General features: G+C 39.2%; 1 protein-coding gene across 4 annotated transcripts in view; it reads left to right on the forward strand.

Moving 5' to 3' along the window:
• The window catches only part of DOCK3 (dedicator of cytokinesis 3), a 571,728-nt gene that overhangs the window by 348,078 nt on the left and 204,013 nt on the right, over nucleotides 1–19,637 (forward strand). For all 4 annotated transcript variants that reach the window (XM_032411365.1, XM_032411366.1, XM_032411368.1 and 1 more), the window contains exon 6: nucleotides 11,925–12,073. In XM_032411365.1, the coding sequence (XP_032267256.1) occupies nucleotides 11,925–12,073 (149 nt within the window). The remainder of the gene's footprint in view (nucleotides 1–11,924; nucleotides 12,074–19,637) is intronic.

The raw sequence follows: 19,637 nt of genomic DNA on the forward strand, positions 1-19,637 counted from the left end.
CCAGCCTGATCATATTTGATCAGGCTGGTGCATAGATCAGTGCCACACACTAGATTTTGGGTGTATTTTGGTCTGTTAGAAGAAAGTGCCTCCCAAAATTTTAAAGAAAGAAAAACTTATATATGTACAAAAATAAGGGTTGATATGATGAAGGGATGGAATATGACTGTAAAGATGAAAATTATAAAAAATTTTATAAAAGGAATTGATAAGAAGTTGTTTGAAAAAAGAAAGAAGAGGATTTAAAAAAAAAAATGGGAGAGAATGTGGTCAGGAGGAGAGTAGAAAAAAACCATACACTAGAGATTTAGGGTATATTTTGATCTGTTAGAAGAAATTATCCCAAAATTTTAAAGAGAGAACAACTTATATATATATGCCAAAAATACGGGTAACTACTATGAAGGGATAGAATATGACTCTAAAAATGAAAAATAAAAATGTTTTTTAAAAAAGGGATTGATAAGATGTTCGTTGAAAAAGGGAAAAAGAAAAATTCAAAAAAAAAAAAAGACAGTTAAAAAAAAATTAACTTTGAAAGACTAAAGAATCATGGTAAAAAAAGCCATGGATTCTATGTGCAGCATTCCCCTAGCGCTGGAGTTCTGCCGTTCTCATTGATCAGTAAACTTGGTCTTGGCTGGCTGTTCTCACTGATCTTCTGGGGGAGGGGCCTCTTGCCATGGTTCCCAAATGTCTTTGCCCGAGGCGGAGTTGCCCCGCCCTTGCCCGGTCCAGGCTAAGTAATCTGCTCGGGTTTGCTCTTGGGAGCTTTTGTTCCCTGCAAGCTTTCCGTACAGAGGCCGAGAGTGAAAATGGTGGCCTCCCAATCTCCACCCCGGAGGAGCCGAGAACTCGGGGCCCCACTCCTCAGTGAGCCCCCAGAGAAAAGCAGTCAGTCACTCCTGTTTCCCCAGTCTCCGGCTGCACTCCGTGCTCACCCGGCCTGTGACCGATCGTTTCTGTCTCTGGCACCCGACCCCGTGTGGAGTCTCCAAACCCAGCAGATCCCTGCGGTGCACTCCCGCGCCGCTCCTCCCGGGGGAGGAAGGGGAGTCTCCCCGGATCTGCTGCTTGTTGGGTCCCTGCTGGAGGAGCAGTGGCCCGACTGTGCCCCAGATCACGGTTTGTGACAACCCCAAGCTGAGAGCCCACGCGCCTTGGCTCCGACTCTGCAGCCAGCTTCCCCGCTCCAATCCCTGGGAGCTCTGCCACACACAGGCACCCCCCCCGTTTTTCTGTGACCCCGAGGGTCCTGAGACCACACTGTCTTGTGAGGGTTCCACCCCCCACTTAGCCACTGGAGCGACGTCCCTCAGTGGAGCAGACTTCTAAAAGTTCCGATTTTGTGCTCCGCGGCTCTATCACTTGCCAGAAGCGGCCGACGGAGGCCCCTCCCCCGCCGTCTATCCTCCGGAATATCGCCTCGGATTCACTTCTCCGCACATCCTACCTTCCAGAAAGTGGTCACTTTTCTGTTCAGAGATTTGTTGGTGTTCTTTTCTTTGATCTCCTGTTGAGTTCGTAGGTGTTCAGAATGGTTTGATCCCTATCCAGCTGAATTCCTGGGACCAGACGAAATCCAGGTCTCCTACTCCTCCGCCATCTTGTTCCGCCCCTTACAATAATGTGTCTTAATTAGATCTTTTTTCCTTGATTATGCTGACTACTCAGTGAGTTCTATCATCATAGACATTCATTTCCTTCAGTCCTGGGACATGTATTAGTTCCTTCCCATCTGTTTCCATAGTTCTCTCTTCCTATAATTCTTTTATTAGAATTGGACATCCTGGAATGATTCATGAATTTTCTTGTATTTTCTCCCTTATTTATTCATTGTATTACTTTTTTTGTTCTATTTTCTGGCGGAATTCCTCAACTTTCTGTTCTATCACTTTTACTGAATTTTGCTTTACATTACATCAATCTTATCTTTAATTTCCAAAAGTTCTTTTGGGCTCTGGATCTTTTTCTCCATTTTTTGTTATATCCTCTTCTTATTTCATAGATGTGCTGTAATCTCTGTGCTCTCTGAAAATACTAATTATTGCTTTTTGAAATTTTCTTTTACTTCTGGCATTGTTTGTTTCTCCAGTTTCCTTTTTTCTGATTGTTTTGATCTCTTTACTTCCTGTTGGAGGTTTACTTCATTATATGTTATTCTTTTCTATTGATATTTAAGAATGAGGCATTAAAGTGTTGCCAGAAAGCTCTGTGAATGGGGCTAGTATTTACTAACCAGTGGACATTACTATAAGAGTTATTAGAAGAGGAGCTGACTTTACATGGGAGAAGGAGAGCAACTGTCAGTATTTCTGGGTCTTTTTCCCTGGGCCGAATTTTCCCAGTGAGGAATCTTGCCTACTCCTTCCTAAGAAGGTATAAGCCTGGCTGTCAGCATTTTGGGAGCTCATTGTGGGAAGGGCACCAGGGATCCCCTTGTTTACTACATAATCTTTGACTTAATTTCCCTATGTTGAACATCATCAGCTCTGTTTGGTGCCCTCCAACATATGGACCTTGTTTTAACCTCTGTGGAGAGTAAACTATCACATGGAAAAATGAATCCAGGGGAGAAAGCCTGGCAGAATAGAGTTAGGGATAATGACCTGAAGGTCTTACAGACTTTTTTTTAAAGGAAAAAAATAGACTCTATTTAATTTTTTTACTTTAGAAAACTCTATTTTGTCTTTTTATTGGTTTTTTAAGTTTTTATTGAAATTCCAGATAGTTAAAATACAGTGTAATATTAGTTTCAGTGTACAATTTAGTGATTCAACACTTTCATACAATACCGGGTGCTTATCACAGCAAGTGCACACCTTAATCCCCATCACCTGTTTCACCCACAGCCCCCCCACCTCCCCTGATAACCATCAGTTTGTTCTCTATAGTTAAGAGTCTTACAGACTTTTAAAAGACTTATAACCAGTTCTGTTTCCATTCCCCAGGTACACACTTCAGACCCACCACACACACACACACACACACACACACACACACACACACACCCCTTCAGGGTTTCCTTGTACGTCCAATCCCCGAGTCTTTCTGTATAGATAATAGACTTGATTCTTACTGATTTCCCTCCAACCCTCCCACCCTCCCCAACTGTATTCCCCCTCCTTGTCCCCAGACCTCAGTTTTCAGTCTTTTATTTTCTGCCAAGTTGCCTGCTTTCCAGCTTTTATCTTTAGTATTTGGAGGTAGGGATAATTGTACATGGGGAGGATTGGGGCTGGTTTCTTAGTGGTCTCTGTATGTAAGAAGAGGTGTCTCCGGGAGACAGATTAAATGCTGTCTTTAAGAGAGGTTTGTTCTGTCTTGTGTAGAAGGGCTACCTGTGAGCCTGGGAATGGCTGAGCTGTCCACAGCCCACTGTCAGGTAAATTCACCCTGTTCGGCATTGTGAAGAGGTGCCTTGGACATCAGCAACTGCCATCTCTGTTTCTAGTATCACTAATATTTTCTTTACCTTTCAGTTGACTTTGCTCCCTTCTTATCAAGATTCTTATCTGCTCTAGGGAAAGATTATGATCAGCTTATTTAAACTAAAGTAGAAAGAATTTTTTAAAGTCTTAGCTCTCCTGCAAATACTTGTGTTATGAAAGAAGATTGACACTACAAAGGGTGTTATTTTGGTTATCATTAAGGCTGTGAGGGAGGATATATTTGGGTTGAGAATGGAATGAGAAAGATACCCTGACCCCTCAGAGGTGGAGTAATAAACATGTATGCCAGGCAAATAGATTGTATTAGATACATCCCCATTGCAGCCACTCTGGAAAACAGTATGGAGGTTCTTCAAAAAGTTGAAAATAGAGCTACCATACGATCCAGCAATTGCACTACTGGGTATTTACCCCAAAAATACAAATGTAGGGATCCGAAGGGGTACGTGCACCCCGATGTTTATAGCAGCAATGTCCATAATAGCCAAACTGTGGAAAGAGCCAAGATGTCCATTGACATATGAATGGATAAAGAAGATGTGGTATATATATACAACAGAATATTATGCCGCCATCAAAAAGAATGAAATCTCGCCATTTGCAGCGACGTAGTTGGAACTGGAGGGTATTATGCTGAGCGAAATAAGTCAATCAGAGAAAGACATGTATCATATGACCTCACTGATATGAGAAATTCTTAATCTCAGGAAACAAACTGAGGGTTGCTGGAGTGGTGGGGTGGGAGGGATGGGGTGGCTGGGTGATAGACATTGGGGAAGGTATGTGCTATGGTGAGCACTGTGAAGTGTGCAAGACTGTTAAATCACAGATCTGTACCTCTGAAGCAAATAATACATTATATGTTAAAAAAAGAAGAAGAAGATAGCAGGAGGGGAAGAATGAAGGGGGGGAATCGGAGAGGGATTGAACGATGAGAGAATATGGACTCTGAAAAACAAACTGAGGGTTCTAGAGGGGAGGGGGGTGGGAGGATGGGTTAGCCTGGTGATGGCTATTAAAGAGGGCACGTTCTGCATGGAGCACTGGGTGGTATATGCAAACAATGAATCATGGAACACTACATCAAAAACTAATGATGTAATGAATGGTGATTAACATTACATTAAAAAAAAAAAAAAAGAAGCAGGTAGTGGGGAGGGAAGCTTTTGCCAGGCTCTTGTTGGCAATGAATGGAAATAAAATGTCAGTGACCCCTGGATGATGCCATTTGGGGAAACTAAAAAAAAAAAGATACATCCCCATATTTGTGAACAGTTTAAAAAGAATTTCCACATTGCTGCTTTGCATTTTTATTTCTTGCAAATATGTACTTGAAGATCATTGTGAAATAGCTTGGATTTAGATACTGTTTTGTTTCACAGAAATTTCTCTTTTGAACTCAGTTTCAAGCTTTGGCCAGCTATGTTGTGAAACAACCTAAAATGACAGTCTAAATTCCTGGGCTTAAAGATATTTTTGGCAGAAGAGTCATTGGGGTTGCAAGTACTGTTATTTTAGATATTTTTATATTATACTGGGATGAGTTCTAGAGCTCCGATGTATAATGCAAACAGAATAGGATTAGAGGTTACTTCATGATAAGAGACTTTATTTAACAGCAATAAAAAAAATACTGGAGGTTTTTTTTTTAGGCTTTCTTATTTATTTATTTATTTATCTGAGAGAGAGAGTGAGTGAGAGAGAGAGCAGGAGTGGGGAGAGAGGCAGAGGAAGAGGGAGACGCAGACTCCCCACTGAGCAGGGAGCCCTATACCGGGCTCAATCCCAGGACCCTGGGATCATGACCTGAGCCAAAGGCAGACGCTTAACGACTGAGCCACCTAGGCGGCCCCAACATATTGGAGTTTTAAAAATTTATTTTATTCAAGTATAATTAAAATACAGTGTTATAATAGTTTCAGAAGTTTGAATAAACTCGTTTTTTTTTTTAAAGATTTTATTTATTTATTTGACAGAGACACAGCGAGAGAGGGATCACAAGCAGGGGGAGTGGGAGAGGGAGAAACAGGCCTCCCGAGGAGCAGGGAGCCCGATGCGGGGTTTGATCCCAGGACCCCGGGATCATGACCCGAGCCAAAGGCAGATGCTTAACCATCTGAGCCACCCAGGTGTCCCTAAACTCAAGTTCTTTTTTTTTTTTTAAGATTTTTTATTTTTTATTTGACAGAGAAAGAGTACAAGCAGGGGGAATGGCAGGCAGAGGGAGAGGGAGGGAGAAGGAGGCTCCCCGCTCAGCAGGGAGCCTGATGGATCCCAGGACCCCAGGATCATGACCTGAGCCGAAGGCAGATGCTTAACCGTCTGAGCCACCCAGGCGCCCCCCTAAACTCAAGTTCTTAATAATTAGTTTGTTTTCGAGCAATAAAGTGAGAAAATAAGCCATCTACCTATATATAAATAAAAGGGTGTTCAAAAAGTAAGAAGTAAAACAAAACGGAAAGAGATTGGGAATCTGCTCTTAATAACTTGAGCTTTAGATGTATTGTTTAACTTCCATTAAATTGGTCTGGACTCTGGGAAACAAACAGGGTTACAGAAGGGAGAGGGGTAGGGGGATAGGGTAACCAGGTGATGGGTATTAAGGAGGGCATGTGTTGTGATGAGCACTGGGTGTTATACACAACTAATGAACCATTGAACACGACATCAAAAACTAATGCTGGCTGTATCATATGATCTCACTGATATGAGGAATTCTTAATCTCAGGAAACAAACTGAGGGTTGCTGGAGTGGTGGGGGGTGGGAGGGATGGGGTGGCTGGGTGATAGATACTGGGGAGGGTATGTGCTATGGTGAGCGCTGTGAGTTGTGTAAGACTGTTGAATCACAGACCTGTACCTCTGAAACAAATAATACATTATATGTTAAAAAAAAAAAAGAAGATAGTATGAAGGGAAAAATGAAGGGGTGGAATCGGAGGGGAAGATGAACCATGAGAGATTGTGGACTCTGAGAAACAAACTGAGGGTTCTTGAGGGGAGGGGCGTAGGGGGATGGGTTAGCCTGGTGATGGCTATTAAAGAGGGCACGTATTGAATGGAGCACTGGTTGTTATGCGCAAACAATGAATCATGGAACACTACCTCAGAAACTAATGATGTAATGTATGGCGATTAACATAACATAATAAAATTAAAAAAATAATGCTGGCTAACTAACATAACAAAAAATAAAAAAAATTTAAAATTGGTTTTCACCTAAAGCTTTTAGTACTCATGGTAGGATACTTGTTCTTTTGGAGGATAGTAGTACTTTTGATGTAATTTTTAAATTTGATTTTTATAATCTTTCATTCACATCTATTAACCAGTCTTCGTGCATGTGTAGTTTTAAAATAAAGCTAGCATACTTGGTGATGGGCACTCAACAGCTTTGGTCCCTTGCTAACTGAGAAGCATCACTGCAGCACAGCCTTTCTTTCTACATTGGGTTACAAGTGGTTTAGTAAAAATAATTCTAAAATCAGGAGTATTAAGGGGAGCCTGGGTGGCTCAGTTGGTTAAGCATCTTGCCTTCGGCTCAGATCATGATCTCCGGGTCCTGGGATTGAGCCCCTTGTTGTGTCGGGGTCCCTGCTCAGTGGGGAGTCTGCTTCTCCCTCTCCCCTCTACTTGTGCTCTCTCTCTCTCAAATGAATAAATAAAATCTTTAAAAATAATAAAATAAAATCTTTAAAAATAATAAAATCAGGAGTATTAAAACTCACATTTTTTTTTTGCACAGTTCCAGGGATTCTTTTTTTTTTTTTTTTTTTAGTTCCAGGGATTCTTTCACAGTGGTGAGGCAAATTCTGCTTGGCATGTGCTTGCAGAGTAGTTTAATTATTCTAAATTTATAGTTTCTGCTGACTGTTCAATATACTTCCCAAATATTCTGCAACTGTTCTTGACAAATATTAGACTATAGATCTTTTGGAGAGGCTGAGCATGTTGCTAAGATGGGCTATAGATTTCTTTTTCTTTTGATTCTTTTTTTTTTTTTTTAATTTTCCTGCTTTTATTTTAGCCTTGACAGGAACTCGGGATGATTGGGCAGGAAAGCTAAACCTTACCACCAACCTAATTGTACTGTTATCTTAATCTACTGAGGAGCAGGACTCTCAGTAGAATAGGATTGTTCAGCCTGAGGGGGGCATTCACCTATCCTGTGGTGTCAAGTGATCCTAGGTCAATTGTGTGCTCTGCGGCCAGTCACTCCAGATTGCTCACCTTGAGTGGTGTGTGTCTTTTGATAGCAAATCCAAGAGTGCAGTGTGGTGTCATAGTGGTGCTGGGGGAGCAGCCTCTAGTGCTAGGGCCTCTGGTCAAAGAGGTTGTTAGGTTGGACTGGAGAAAGAAATTAGCACCACAGCACCACACTGATTGTAATAATAGTTCTACTTTCTGATTATGTGATCCATTTCATTCTTAGTGCAGGGTTAGCATTCCCAGCTTCATATAATTAGAAACAATAACTGATTTTTCTATTTGGAAAAAATACTGTACAGTTTTCCCAATTATCTACATAACAAACTACCCCAAACCTTAGTGCCTTACAATACCTATTTATTATATTTCATTCTTCTCTGGATAGAGTGAGCACAGTTGGGTAGATTTCACATAGGGTTTCTCATTCTGTTGCGGTCAGATTTGCATAGGAGCTGTAGTCCCCTGAAGGTTCTACTGGGCGGGGCATAGCAGCTAAGATGGCTCACTCATAAAGCTGGGACTGCTTACTGGAGTGTCTCCTTGTGGCCTCTCCATGCAGCTTGGGCTTTTCACAGCATGAGAGCTGGATTCTGAGAGTGAAACTCCCAGAAGGAACATGTATTCCAAGAGGCAGGAGGCCGAAGCTGCCAGACAAGTGAAGGGCTGCTTCTAGAACTAGCTTTAGCTCCCTGCTCCTGTGTTTGATAGGTTAGAGCAGTCTCAGGGTCTGCCCAGATTCAAAAGTGTGAAGAAACAGATTCCATCTCATACTGGAGGAGTGTGAGGGTCACATTTGTGCAGAATAGTACTTGGGAGATATTATAGTCATCTTTGGACAGTACAATCTGTTAGAAACACTTGATTAATAAATGACTGTTTAATATTTTAAAAGACCATATTAGTATATTCTGGCATCGATACTATATATGTGTGCATGTATATGTTACATAAATATTTTGTATATGTGCATGTGTGTATATATTTGTGCATAGATATACATGCATACATATACATATATGTACATACATACTTGATATTTCGGTATCAATATACATTACACTCTGCTTAAAAAATACACATAACCACACTTTAAGTGTTTACAAATCTCAAAACCATCTGACAGTTGAACTACCTATCTCCTGCTGAGATTGTGTTACCCCTCCCTATGAAACTGTTTTACATCTTCTCTATTCTCAAATCTTGAACACCCCCTCCCACCCTATTCACTCTCAGCAGATGACCTTGCTTCTTATTTCCTTGAGAATAAGGCACCCAGAGGAAAAATTTAGTTCTCCTGTCACCAAATGCCTGTGTCATTATCTGAGTTCTTTGTGTTTCCTCTGTGATAATATATAGAATATCCAGCCTAAACGGGGCCTCCCTTTTGACCTGGGACCCATCTCTTCTTGGCTACTGAAGGACTTAACACCTGCATCATCAAATTTTTTTTCTTTACTAAATCATTCCCTTCAGCATAAAAATAGCCTGAAATTTTGTATCATTAAAAAAAACAACCCTCCCCTGATTGTACAACAGTGTTCTACTACCTCATTTCTCTGCTTCCAGTTACTGAAAATTCTAAAAAAGAGCTGTCTGTACTCTGTTCCCATTCCCTTCTCTCCCATTACTGCCCTTAGAGAAGTCAGTGATGGCTACCACAATTCCAGATGCAGTGGCTAACTCTCAGCCTATGTTTTATTTAACCTCTCAGTGCATTTGACAGTCTTCCTTAAAACCTTATATTCAATACACTCCTGCTTTTCCTGTCATCTCACTGCTTTTTCCTTCTTAGTTTCCTGTGCTAGATACCCCTCACTTTCCTGGCCTCTAAATGTTGGAACTCAATGTCAAACCTAGCATGTCCAAATTGAACCTTGTCCCTTCTCCAGATGTGTTCCCCAGGCCAGGAAAAAAGAGTAATCCTTGACTCCATTCATATCCCACATCTAATCCATCAGCAGATCCCAACAGCTCTATGTACAAAACATGTCTAATCTCCAAGTCCTAAAAGTTTTACATTACTATTCTTACCTTTCTCTAATCAACTGTCATCCTGTGGATTGTTGTAATAAATAGCCTCCTGACTGGAACCCCTGCTTTCCTCTTTGCTTTTTCATGGTTTATTTTCACTCAGAGTGATGCTTTCAAGCTTTAAGTCCTATCATGTCACTCTTCTGCTCCCTATCTCCAGTGGCTTCCCGTCTTGCTTGGAATAAAAGCCAAACCCTTTCCCATGGCTTACACAAAAGCCCTGCCTAATCTGGTCCCTGTTACCTCTCTGACTGAATCACCACCACTTTCTCCCTTGTTCACTTTGCTGCAAGTGCACTGACATCTCTGTTCTCCATGAACATGTCAAGTCCACTTCCACAGCAGGGCATTTGTTCTTGCTGTTTCTTATGCCTCTAAAACTTCCCCAGTTTTTTTTTTTCAAGTTTTTATTTAAATTCCAGTTAGTTAACCGTGTAATAAACGTCCCCAGTTTTCCCAAATGCTGTCACCTTATTTCATTCAGGTTCCTACTTAAAGTTTTGCTTCCAAAGAAGTCTTTCCCTGACCACCCTACCTGAAGCAGTACCTTCTCCCACCCCCCAGCCAAACCACCACTGACTACCTACTGACCCCACTCTGCTTTAATTTTCTTTTTAGAACATATCACCACCATTATGTATTTGTCTCTGGTCTATCTCTGCTCTCTAGAATGAAACCATGAAAGTAGGGACTTTGGATCACAACAAAGTAATAGAACTCATCAAATGCTCTGTAAGCATTTGTAAATCAAGTGAATGAATAAATGCTTATGTGTGTATGCAATAGATTACTGTGTATGGTTTGATGGGAAAATAACTTTCTATTTTAAACTTAGACAGGTGGCCCTGTTTTATCAAAAAGAAATGAATGTGCTGGAAGCAAAGACCACATTGCCTTTATTGCTTACCTTAAGATCTCAATTTTCCAGATGATATAATTTGCTTAGGCCTTGTTACTTGAACTGGCAAGAATTTGTGAGTTCTGCCCTTCTGCCAGCATTGTGTGCCATCAAGGTACTTAACTTTTCTTCGTATGATCATCAAGTGAAGAAAGGACCGCATGCTATTTGAAATGTCATTAGAGTGCATGATTCCTAAGGTCTTCTACTTAAAAATAATTTCTCTATGAGATGGACCTTTAAAGGTCTCATGCTCTATTAGATGATTTCTAAGTAGCATGATGTCCTGAACATTTTAATCATAAGATCACTGCCACCTAAGAATATTAGCTGATTCTGCTAGTTTGTAATTTGCTTTATTATTAATTTTATTTATAGTTACTTTAATTAAGCTTATTTTGGCAAGGGTCTTTTTAGGGGAAAGTCCAGATAGAGGCTTTCCTAACCCTATGGTACAGGTTGATCTGACCTTAAAGAGCATTCTTTATAGATAAGTTACATTCGAAGACTTTTAATTATCATATAAAATCATGCTTCTCTATAACAGAGACAGAAACGTAAACATTTCTAAACCAAGATTGTACTTGTGAGCAAATAAGACTTTAGTTTTTAAATCTATATTCTTAAGTAAATCTTTTTCCTCAAGCATCTATTGTCATGGCATTTACATTTTTTACCTGTAAGGTTGAAACCCCTGTGATGTCCATAATTAAGTTCATTAAGATGTTTCCACTTAACTCTTATAAAGGTGATACTTTTTATTAAACTGAAAAGAGTAGAAATCTGTGACACTAGGGACGCATATTATTTACAAAAGCTAATTAAAACTAGATGAGGCCTGGAAACCTGGAGTGAATGTTACTCCAGAGACTGTGGCTTTTTATTGAAACCTTAGTTCCTTCAAAGTAGGGCAAGTGATTCTCTCTCTGCCCTCCCCAACTTGAGTATCCCTCCTAGAGAAACCAGAGATGTTACATATGTAGGAACTTCTGACAGAGGAAACAGCTCTAGGCTCCTGTTTAACTTTCTGTTCTGATTAAGTTTAGTAACTCTGATTTACTGGAAAATGAATTGTCCAGAATGGAGTGGAGATAAATGGTACTTTGCATGATCCAGATCAATTATATTACTTGTTAGATGTCATTATATAGAGATTTTTAGATAGTAGAAACTAAGGACTTTAAGATTCTTAAATATGCTCCTCTTTATATTGCCTTTTTTTAGATGTTTAGAGAAATGAACACTTTTCATAGTTTAACTATTTCTCTTTCTTTTTTTCATTCTCTTTCCATATCCCTTTTTCATTTCACCCAACACCAAAAATGCCCTTTCAGAAACACAAAGTAGATCTTTTCTACAAGCTACGCCATGTGATGAATGAACTTATTGACCTTCGAAGGCAGCTACTGTCTGGTCACCTTACTCAGGATCAGGTGCGGGAGGTTAAGCGGCATATCACCGTGCGCTTGGACTGGGGTAATGAGTAAGTATGAATATCATTTGGGCATTTCAGTTACATTTATGTTAACTCAGTTCTTACCAGAGTTTGTACCTGATCAAAGCTTCTCTTTAGTGATGAAAAGACATTGTTACATTCTCCACTAAGTTTTGATCATTTTTACTATGAGTAGTTGTTTCTTTTAGTTTAGCAAAGGACATTCACTGGCTCTACACACTGAAACTCTCTCAGTCTTTATTTTCACTTCTGGAAAATTAAATAATTGGACTGCATTATCGTCTGAGGTCTCTTCCAGCTCAAAATCCTTGATTCTAGATCTCAGTAATCAGAGTATACTTCTGTTTCATCTTTTTGTATCTTTGTTTTTTCATGTGAATTCTCTGTCTTTTACATTTTATAGCCATACAATTAATCTGAATAAGCATATACTACAAATGAGACCTGTCTACATCTGTAATTCAGAATATTCTTAACTAATTTGTCATTAAAAAATAGCCCTGCATTTATGCAGTAAGTATGATTATTTGCTGTTTTCATAGTATTCTGACTTTGGCATAGGAAGCTAGAGTAGATAGTATTCAAATTTTATTTCTTCCTAGACATAATAATTGATGTAATTCTCAAGTGATTTTGTCTCATTATCTTAAAATCAAGTCCACTGAACTGTGAAGTGACCAGGTTGCTTCCTATTAAAGATATATATCACCTTGAATATATTTTAGTACAAGTCTTTAGCTCCTCTCCCTCTCAAGACATCATTGAAATGATAAAAATAAAAAGAATGCTAGGGGGCCCAGCAATAAATGGGATATACGAAATCATTTCTAGAAGCTGGGAAGTATATAGAGTATTTAGTGATGGAGGAAGCCCAGTATATGTGGAAGAAACTTTAGCTAATGAAAGAGCTGTTCTGTCCTGCAGTTTGCAGAATCATGGAGGATAGGAGTATGCCTTGGTACTTAAAAAGGAGGGATTGCTTAAAAGTATATAAAAGTATATATACTGCCTTGAGTAGAAAGACTGGCAGCCAGGTGTTTGTTTCCCCTTCAGATAAACAAATACAATAACAGACTGTCTGGGGGTAATTGGGCAACAAGAGTGTGTGCTGGTACCTTACTGCAAAGCTCTCCATATTGTGCCATTTAAGGGTTCCAAAGTATAATTACCAGATCCCTTCCACTTAACTGCAAAGAGAAGCTTGCTAGTCATGTGCAAAAACTCCCCACTCTTCTAGTGCCTTTTAAATTGTGGTGGACAATTCAGTATCACCAGGTATTTAAAAAAATCCTTCAACAGAGAAGAGAGAGAGATCAGGATAAACAAAAATACTTTGCCCTCCCCAGGAAGTAACCTGGCCCCAGAGACAACTAGAGATTAGTAAAAAACTTCTAAAAAAAAACCCTCTGTGCATCCTCAAAGAGAATCAAGACCCATTATGTAGAATAAAATACTCTGAAAAAGTAATGGGGAATGAGATTTCCAAAATAAAACATTCAAGATGAGAGCAGTAAGACATTTTATGTTATCTCTGGGAAAATAAAACAAAAAGATGGGAAAGTTGAAGTAAGAAGAACAATACAGAGGTTCAATCCAGGGGGTCTAACATCAGATATTATAATTTCCAGGAAAAGAACAAAGGCAATAAAGAGGAAATTCTAAAGAAATGATAGAATTTCCCAGAGCCAAAGAGCCAGGAGTCTTAGATTGAAAGAGCCCACAAAATACCTAGTATAATGAATAGGGGGAAAAACCCACAGCAAAGCACTTTAAGATATTTTGGTATTGCAGGGATGAAGAGAAGATCCTAAAAGGTTTTCAGGCAGGAAAACAAGTCTTCTTACAAAAGAGTAAGAATAGACCAACCTCAAAAGTTTTATTGGTAACACTGGATGCTAGAATATAGTGAATTAATATCTTCAAAATTCTGTTGGGAAATGGTTTGCCAGCCAGAATTTTATAAACAGCCAAACTAGCTAATCAAGTGGAAGGGCCACCCAAAGCCATTTTAAAGTATTCATGGATGTGGAAGTTACCTTTGATGGCCTATTTCTTAAGAAGGGGCTTGAGAATGTGTTCTTGCAAAAGTGGAAGAGCAAATCAAGAAAGAGGAAACACAGAATCTGATCTCAATCCAACCCGGAGTGGATGCTGTTCATCCTTAGAAAAGAAAAGAAAAAAAAAATACAACCCTAAATTAGCTATTTGTGACCTTTTGAAATGACAGCATCCTATCCTTGTTTGTTTCATTAAATTACACCCTTTCTTGACTGTCAGTAGGGTTGCTTGGCACACACCACAGACTCCTTGTATGATATAATGTGGCTTCAGGTGTACCACAAATCAGATAGTGTTCTCTAAATCTAACTTTGGGCAATAAAAATCTGGCAAAATACTGGATGTTAGCTCACAGCATAGTTACTGATTCTGTCTCCTCAGCCCCAAACAGTACTGTATTATAAAATGGCATTATTCCATTTATTTAATAAATTAATGATAGCAATAATTGCAAAGATAGCATTTCTTATGTGCCAAGCAAATTGTAAACTTGAACTGATGACACTAAGTTGTATAGAAGTCATTATGTTGCAGTTTAGCTGCAGTTGTGCATACCAGTAAATGAAGAAGAGAAATATTCAAGAAATATCAGTACCTCTTTGTAATAAAACTTAAGGAAGAGACCAATCATTTTGCAATCAAATCTGAAAACGATGATGGCTTGGAAATGAATTCAAAGGGAAAGACCATTACAAATACCTGTCAAGTAAATTGCAGAGTTATCCCACATTCATTAATAACTTTTTCTCAGCAAAGTGTATATGTGTGTTGAGGGGGAGTATTTATATGTCCTTTTAAATAAACATAAAAATCAGGAGTGTAGTTCCATCCCCTTCCCTTCTTCTTTCCCTTCTCCCTCCCCTCTCCCCTGTTCCTCCTATCCCAGCTTCTCTATCATTTTCCCTCTTTTCTCTCCCCCACTCCACTTCTTTCCTCCCCCGTTCTTCCTCTTCTTTCCATTTTTCCCTTTACCCCCAGTGGAAAATATAAAAACTTGAATGAGAACTTTGTACATCTATCATTATTAAAGAAAAAAGGCCTATTGCCCCCAGAATCGATAGGACTGTTCTCTCTGGTTCTCACTTGAACTAATACTTCAAAAAATTTTCCTTCTTACTTTGAAAGAAGAGATGGTTTACTGTAGAAATAAAGCCACTTCGTACATTAGGTTATGTAAAGGAGACTTGTTCCACACAGTAGCTGAGCACTGATAACCGTATCCATTGTTTCTGTTTTATGCCCTGAGAGTTCCATGCATCTTGTCCCACCACACTTTTGTAAGTGCCATAAAATACTGAAGCTTCACATACGTCGGCATGTGGGAGATGCACAATCAGTGTTTGTGGAATGTATGTTTATGTTTTAATTGATATAAGTAAATATTAATCGTATATAATTTTAAACTTTTATGCCTTTTTTATTATGTTAATCACCATACATCATTAATTTTTTTACTTTTTTATTGTTATATTAATCACCATACATCATTAGTTTTTGATGTAGTGTTCCATGATTCATTGTTTACGTATAACACCCAGTGCTCCATTCAGTATGTGCCCTCTTTAATACCCATCACCAGGCTAACCCATCCACCCTACCCCTCTCCCCTCTAGAACCCTCAGTTTGTTTCTCAGAGTCCATAGTCTCTCATGGTTCATCTCCCTCTCCGATTTCCCCCCCTTCATTTTTTCCTTCCTCTTGTCTTCTTCTTTTTTTTTTTTTTTAAACATATAATGTATTATTTGTTTCAGAGGTACAGGTCTGTGATTCAACAGTTTTACACAATTCACAGTGCTCACCATAGCACATACCCTCCCCAATGACTATCACCCAGCCACCCCATCCCTCCCACCCCCCACCACTCCAGCAACCCTCAGTTTGTTTCCTGAGATTAAGAATTCCTCATATCAGTGAGATCATATGATACATGTCTTTCTCTGATTGACTTATTTCGCTCAGCATAATACCCTCCAGTTCCATACACGTCGTTGCAAATTTCATTCCTTTTGATGGCTGCATAATATTCCATTGTATATATATAACACATCTTCTCTATGCTTTCATCTGTCGATGGACATCTTGGCTCTTTCAATAGTTGGCTATTGTGGACATTGCTGCTATAATCATTGGGGTGCACGTACCCCTTCAGATCACTGCATTTGTATCTTTGGGGTAAATACCCAGTAGTGCAATTGCTGGCTCATAGGGCACCTCTATTCTCAACTTTTTGAGGAACCCCCATACTGTTTTCCAGAGTGGCCGCACCAGCTTGCATTCCCACCAACAGTGTAGGAGGGTTCCCCTTTCTCCGCAACCCCACCAACATCTGTTGTTTCCTGACTTGTTAATTTTAGCCATTCTGACTGGTGTGAGGTGGTATCGAACCTGAGGTTTTGATTTGGATTTTCCCTGATGCTGAGTGATGTTGAGCACTTTTTCATATCTGTTGGCCATTTGGATGTCTTCTTTGGAAAAATGTCTGTTCATGTCTTCTGCCCATTTCTTGATTGGATTCTTTGTTCTTTGGGTGTTGAGTTTGATAAGTTCTTTATAGATTTTGGTGACTAGTCCCTTATCTGATATGTCATTTGCAAGTATCTTCTCCCATTCTGTTGGTTGTCTTTTGGTTTTGTTGACTGTTTCTTTTGCTGTGCAAAAGCTTTTTATCTTAATGAAGTCCCTATAGTTCATTTTTGCCCTTGCTTCCCTTGCCTTTGGCGATGTTTCTAGGAAGAACCTGCTGTGGCTGAGGTCGAAGAGGTTGCTGCCTGTGTTCTCCTTTAGGATTATGATGGACTCCTGTCTCACATTTAGGTCTTTCAATCGTTTTGAGTCTCTTTTTGTGTGTGGTGTAAGGAAATGGTCCAGTTTCATTCTTCTGCATGTGGCTGTCCAATTTTCCCAACACCATCTGTTGAAGAGACTGTCTTTTTTCCATTGGACATTCTTTCCTGCTTTGTTGAAGATGAGTTGACCATAGAGTTGAGGGTCCATTTCTGGGCTCTCTATTCTGTTCCATTGATCTATGTGTCTGTTTTTTGTGCCAGTACCATACTGTCTTGATGATTACAGCTTTGTAATAGAGCTTGAAGTCCGGAATTGTGATGCCACCACCTTTGCGTTTTTTTTTTTTTCAACAATCCTCTGGCTATTCGTGGTCTTTTCTGGCTCCATACAAATTTTAGGATTATTTGCTCCATTTCTTTGAAAAAAGTGGATGGTATTTTGATAGGGATTGCATTAAATGTGTAGATTGCTCTAGGTACCATTGACATCTTCACAATATTTGTTCTTCCAATCCATGAGCATGGAACGTTTTTCCATTTCTTTGTGTCTTCCTTAATTTCTTTCATGAGTATTCTATAGTTTTCTGAGTACAGATTCTTTGCCTCTTTGGTTGGATTTATTCCTAGGTATCTTATGGTTTTGGGTGCCATTGTAAATGGGATCGACTCCTTAATTTCTCTTTCTTCTGTCTTGTTGTTGGTGTATAGGAATGCCACTGATTTCTGTGCATGATTTTATATCCTGCCACTTTACTGAATTCCTGTATGTGTTCTAGCAGTTTTGGGGTGGAGTCTTTTGGGTTTTCCACATAAAGTGTCATATCATCTGCAAAGAGTGAGAGTTTGACTTATTCTTTGCCGGTTCAGGTGCCTTTTATTTCTTTTTGTTGTCTGATTGCTGTGGCTAGGACTTCTAATACTATGTTGAATAGCAGTGGTGATAGTGGACATCCCTGCCGCATTCCTGACCTTAGGGGGAAAGCTCTCAGTTTTTCCCCATTGAGAATGATATTCGCTGTGGGTTTTTCATAGATGGCTTTTATGATATTGAGGTATGTACCCTCTATCCCCATACTCTGAAGAGTTGTGATCAAGAAAGGATGCTGTACTTTGTCAAATACCTTTTTCTGTATCTATTGAGAGGATCCTATGGTTCTTGTTCTTTCTTTTATTAATGTATTGTATCACATTGATTGATTTGCGGATGTTGAACCAACCTTGCAGCCCAGGGATATATCCCTCTTGGTTGTGGTGAATAATCCTTTTAATGTACTGTTGGATCCTATTGGCTAGTATTTTGGCGAGAATTTTTACATTCGTGTTCATCAAGGATATTGGTCTGTAATTCTCCTTTTTGATGGGGTCTTTGTCTGGTTTAGGGATCAAGGTAATTAATGGTGGCCTCATAAAACGAGTTTGGAAGTTTTCCTTCCATTTCTATTTTTTGGAACAGTTTCAGAAAAATAGGTATTAATTCTTCTTTAAATGGTAGAATTCCCCTGGGAAGCCATCTGGCCCTGGGCTTTTGTTTGTTGGGAGATTTTTGATGACTGCTTCAATTTTCTTAGTGGTTATAGGTCTGTTCAGGTTTTCTATTTCTTCCTGGTTCAGTTTTGGTAATTTATACATCTCTAGGAATGCATCCGTTTCTTCCAGATTATCTAATTTGCTGGTATATAGTTGCTCATAATATGTTCTTATAAGTGTTTGTATTTCTTTGGTGTTGGTTGTGATCTCTCCTCTTTCATTCATGATTTTTTTAATTTGGTTCCTTTCTCTGTTCTTTTTGATAAGTCTGGCCAGGGGTTTATCAATCTTGTTAATTCTATCAAAGAACAAGCTCCTAGTTTTGTTGATCTGTTCTACTGTTCTTTTGGTTTCTGTTTCATTGATTTCTGCTCTGATCTTTATTATTTCTCTTCTCCTGCTGGGTTTAGGCTTTATTTGCTGTTCTTTCTCCAGCTCCTTTAGGTGTAGGGTTAGGTTGTGTATTTGAGACCTTTCTTCTTTCTTGAGAAAGGCTTGTATTGCTATATACTTTCCTCTTAGGACTGCCTTTGCTCCATCCCAAAGATTTTGAACAGTTGTGTTTTCATTTTCATTGGTTTCCATGATTTTTTTTTTAATTCTTCTTTAATTTCCTAGTTGACCCATTCATTCTTTAGTAGGATGCTCTTTAGCCTCCATGTATTTGAGTTCTTTCCGACTTTCCTCATGTGATTGAGTTCTAGTTTCAAAGCATTGTGGTCCGAAAATATGCAGAGAATGATCCCAGTCTTTTGGTACCGGTTGAGACCTGATTTGTGACCTAGAATGTGATGTATTCTGGAGAATGTTCCATGGGCACTAGAGAAGAATGTGTATTCTGTTGCTTTGGGATGGAATGTTCTGAATATATCTGTGAAGTCCATTTGATCCAGTGTGTCATTTAAAGTCTTTTTTCCTTGTTGATCTTTTGCTTAGATGATCTGTCCATTTCAGTGAGGGGGGTGTTAAAGTCCCCCACTATTATTGTATTGTTGTTGATGTGTTTCTTTGCTTTTGTTATTAATGGGCTTATATAATTGGCAGCTCCCATGTTAGGGGCATAGATATTTATAATTGTTAGATCGACCCTTTAAGTAGGATATAGAGTCCTTCCTCATCTCTTACAGTCTTTGGTTTAAAATCTAATTTGTCTGATATAAGGATTGCCACCCCAGCTTTCTTTTGATGTCCATTAGCATGGTGAATTGTTTTCCACCCCT

The sequence above is a fragment of the Phoca vitulina genome, unplaced genomic scaffold (genome assembly GCF_004348235.1).
Source record: "Phoca vitulina isolate PV1807 unplaced genomic scaffold, GSC_HSeal_1.0 scaffold13, whole genome shotgun sequence".
Taxonomy (NCBI): Eukaryota; Metazoa; Chordata; class Mammalia; order Carnivora; family Phocidae; genus Phoca; species Phoca vitulina.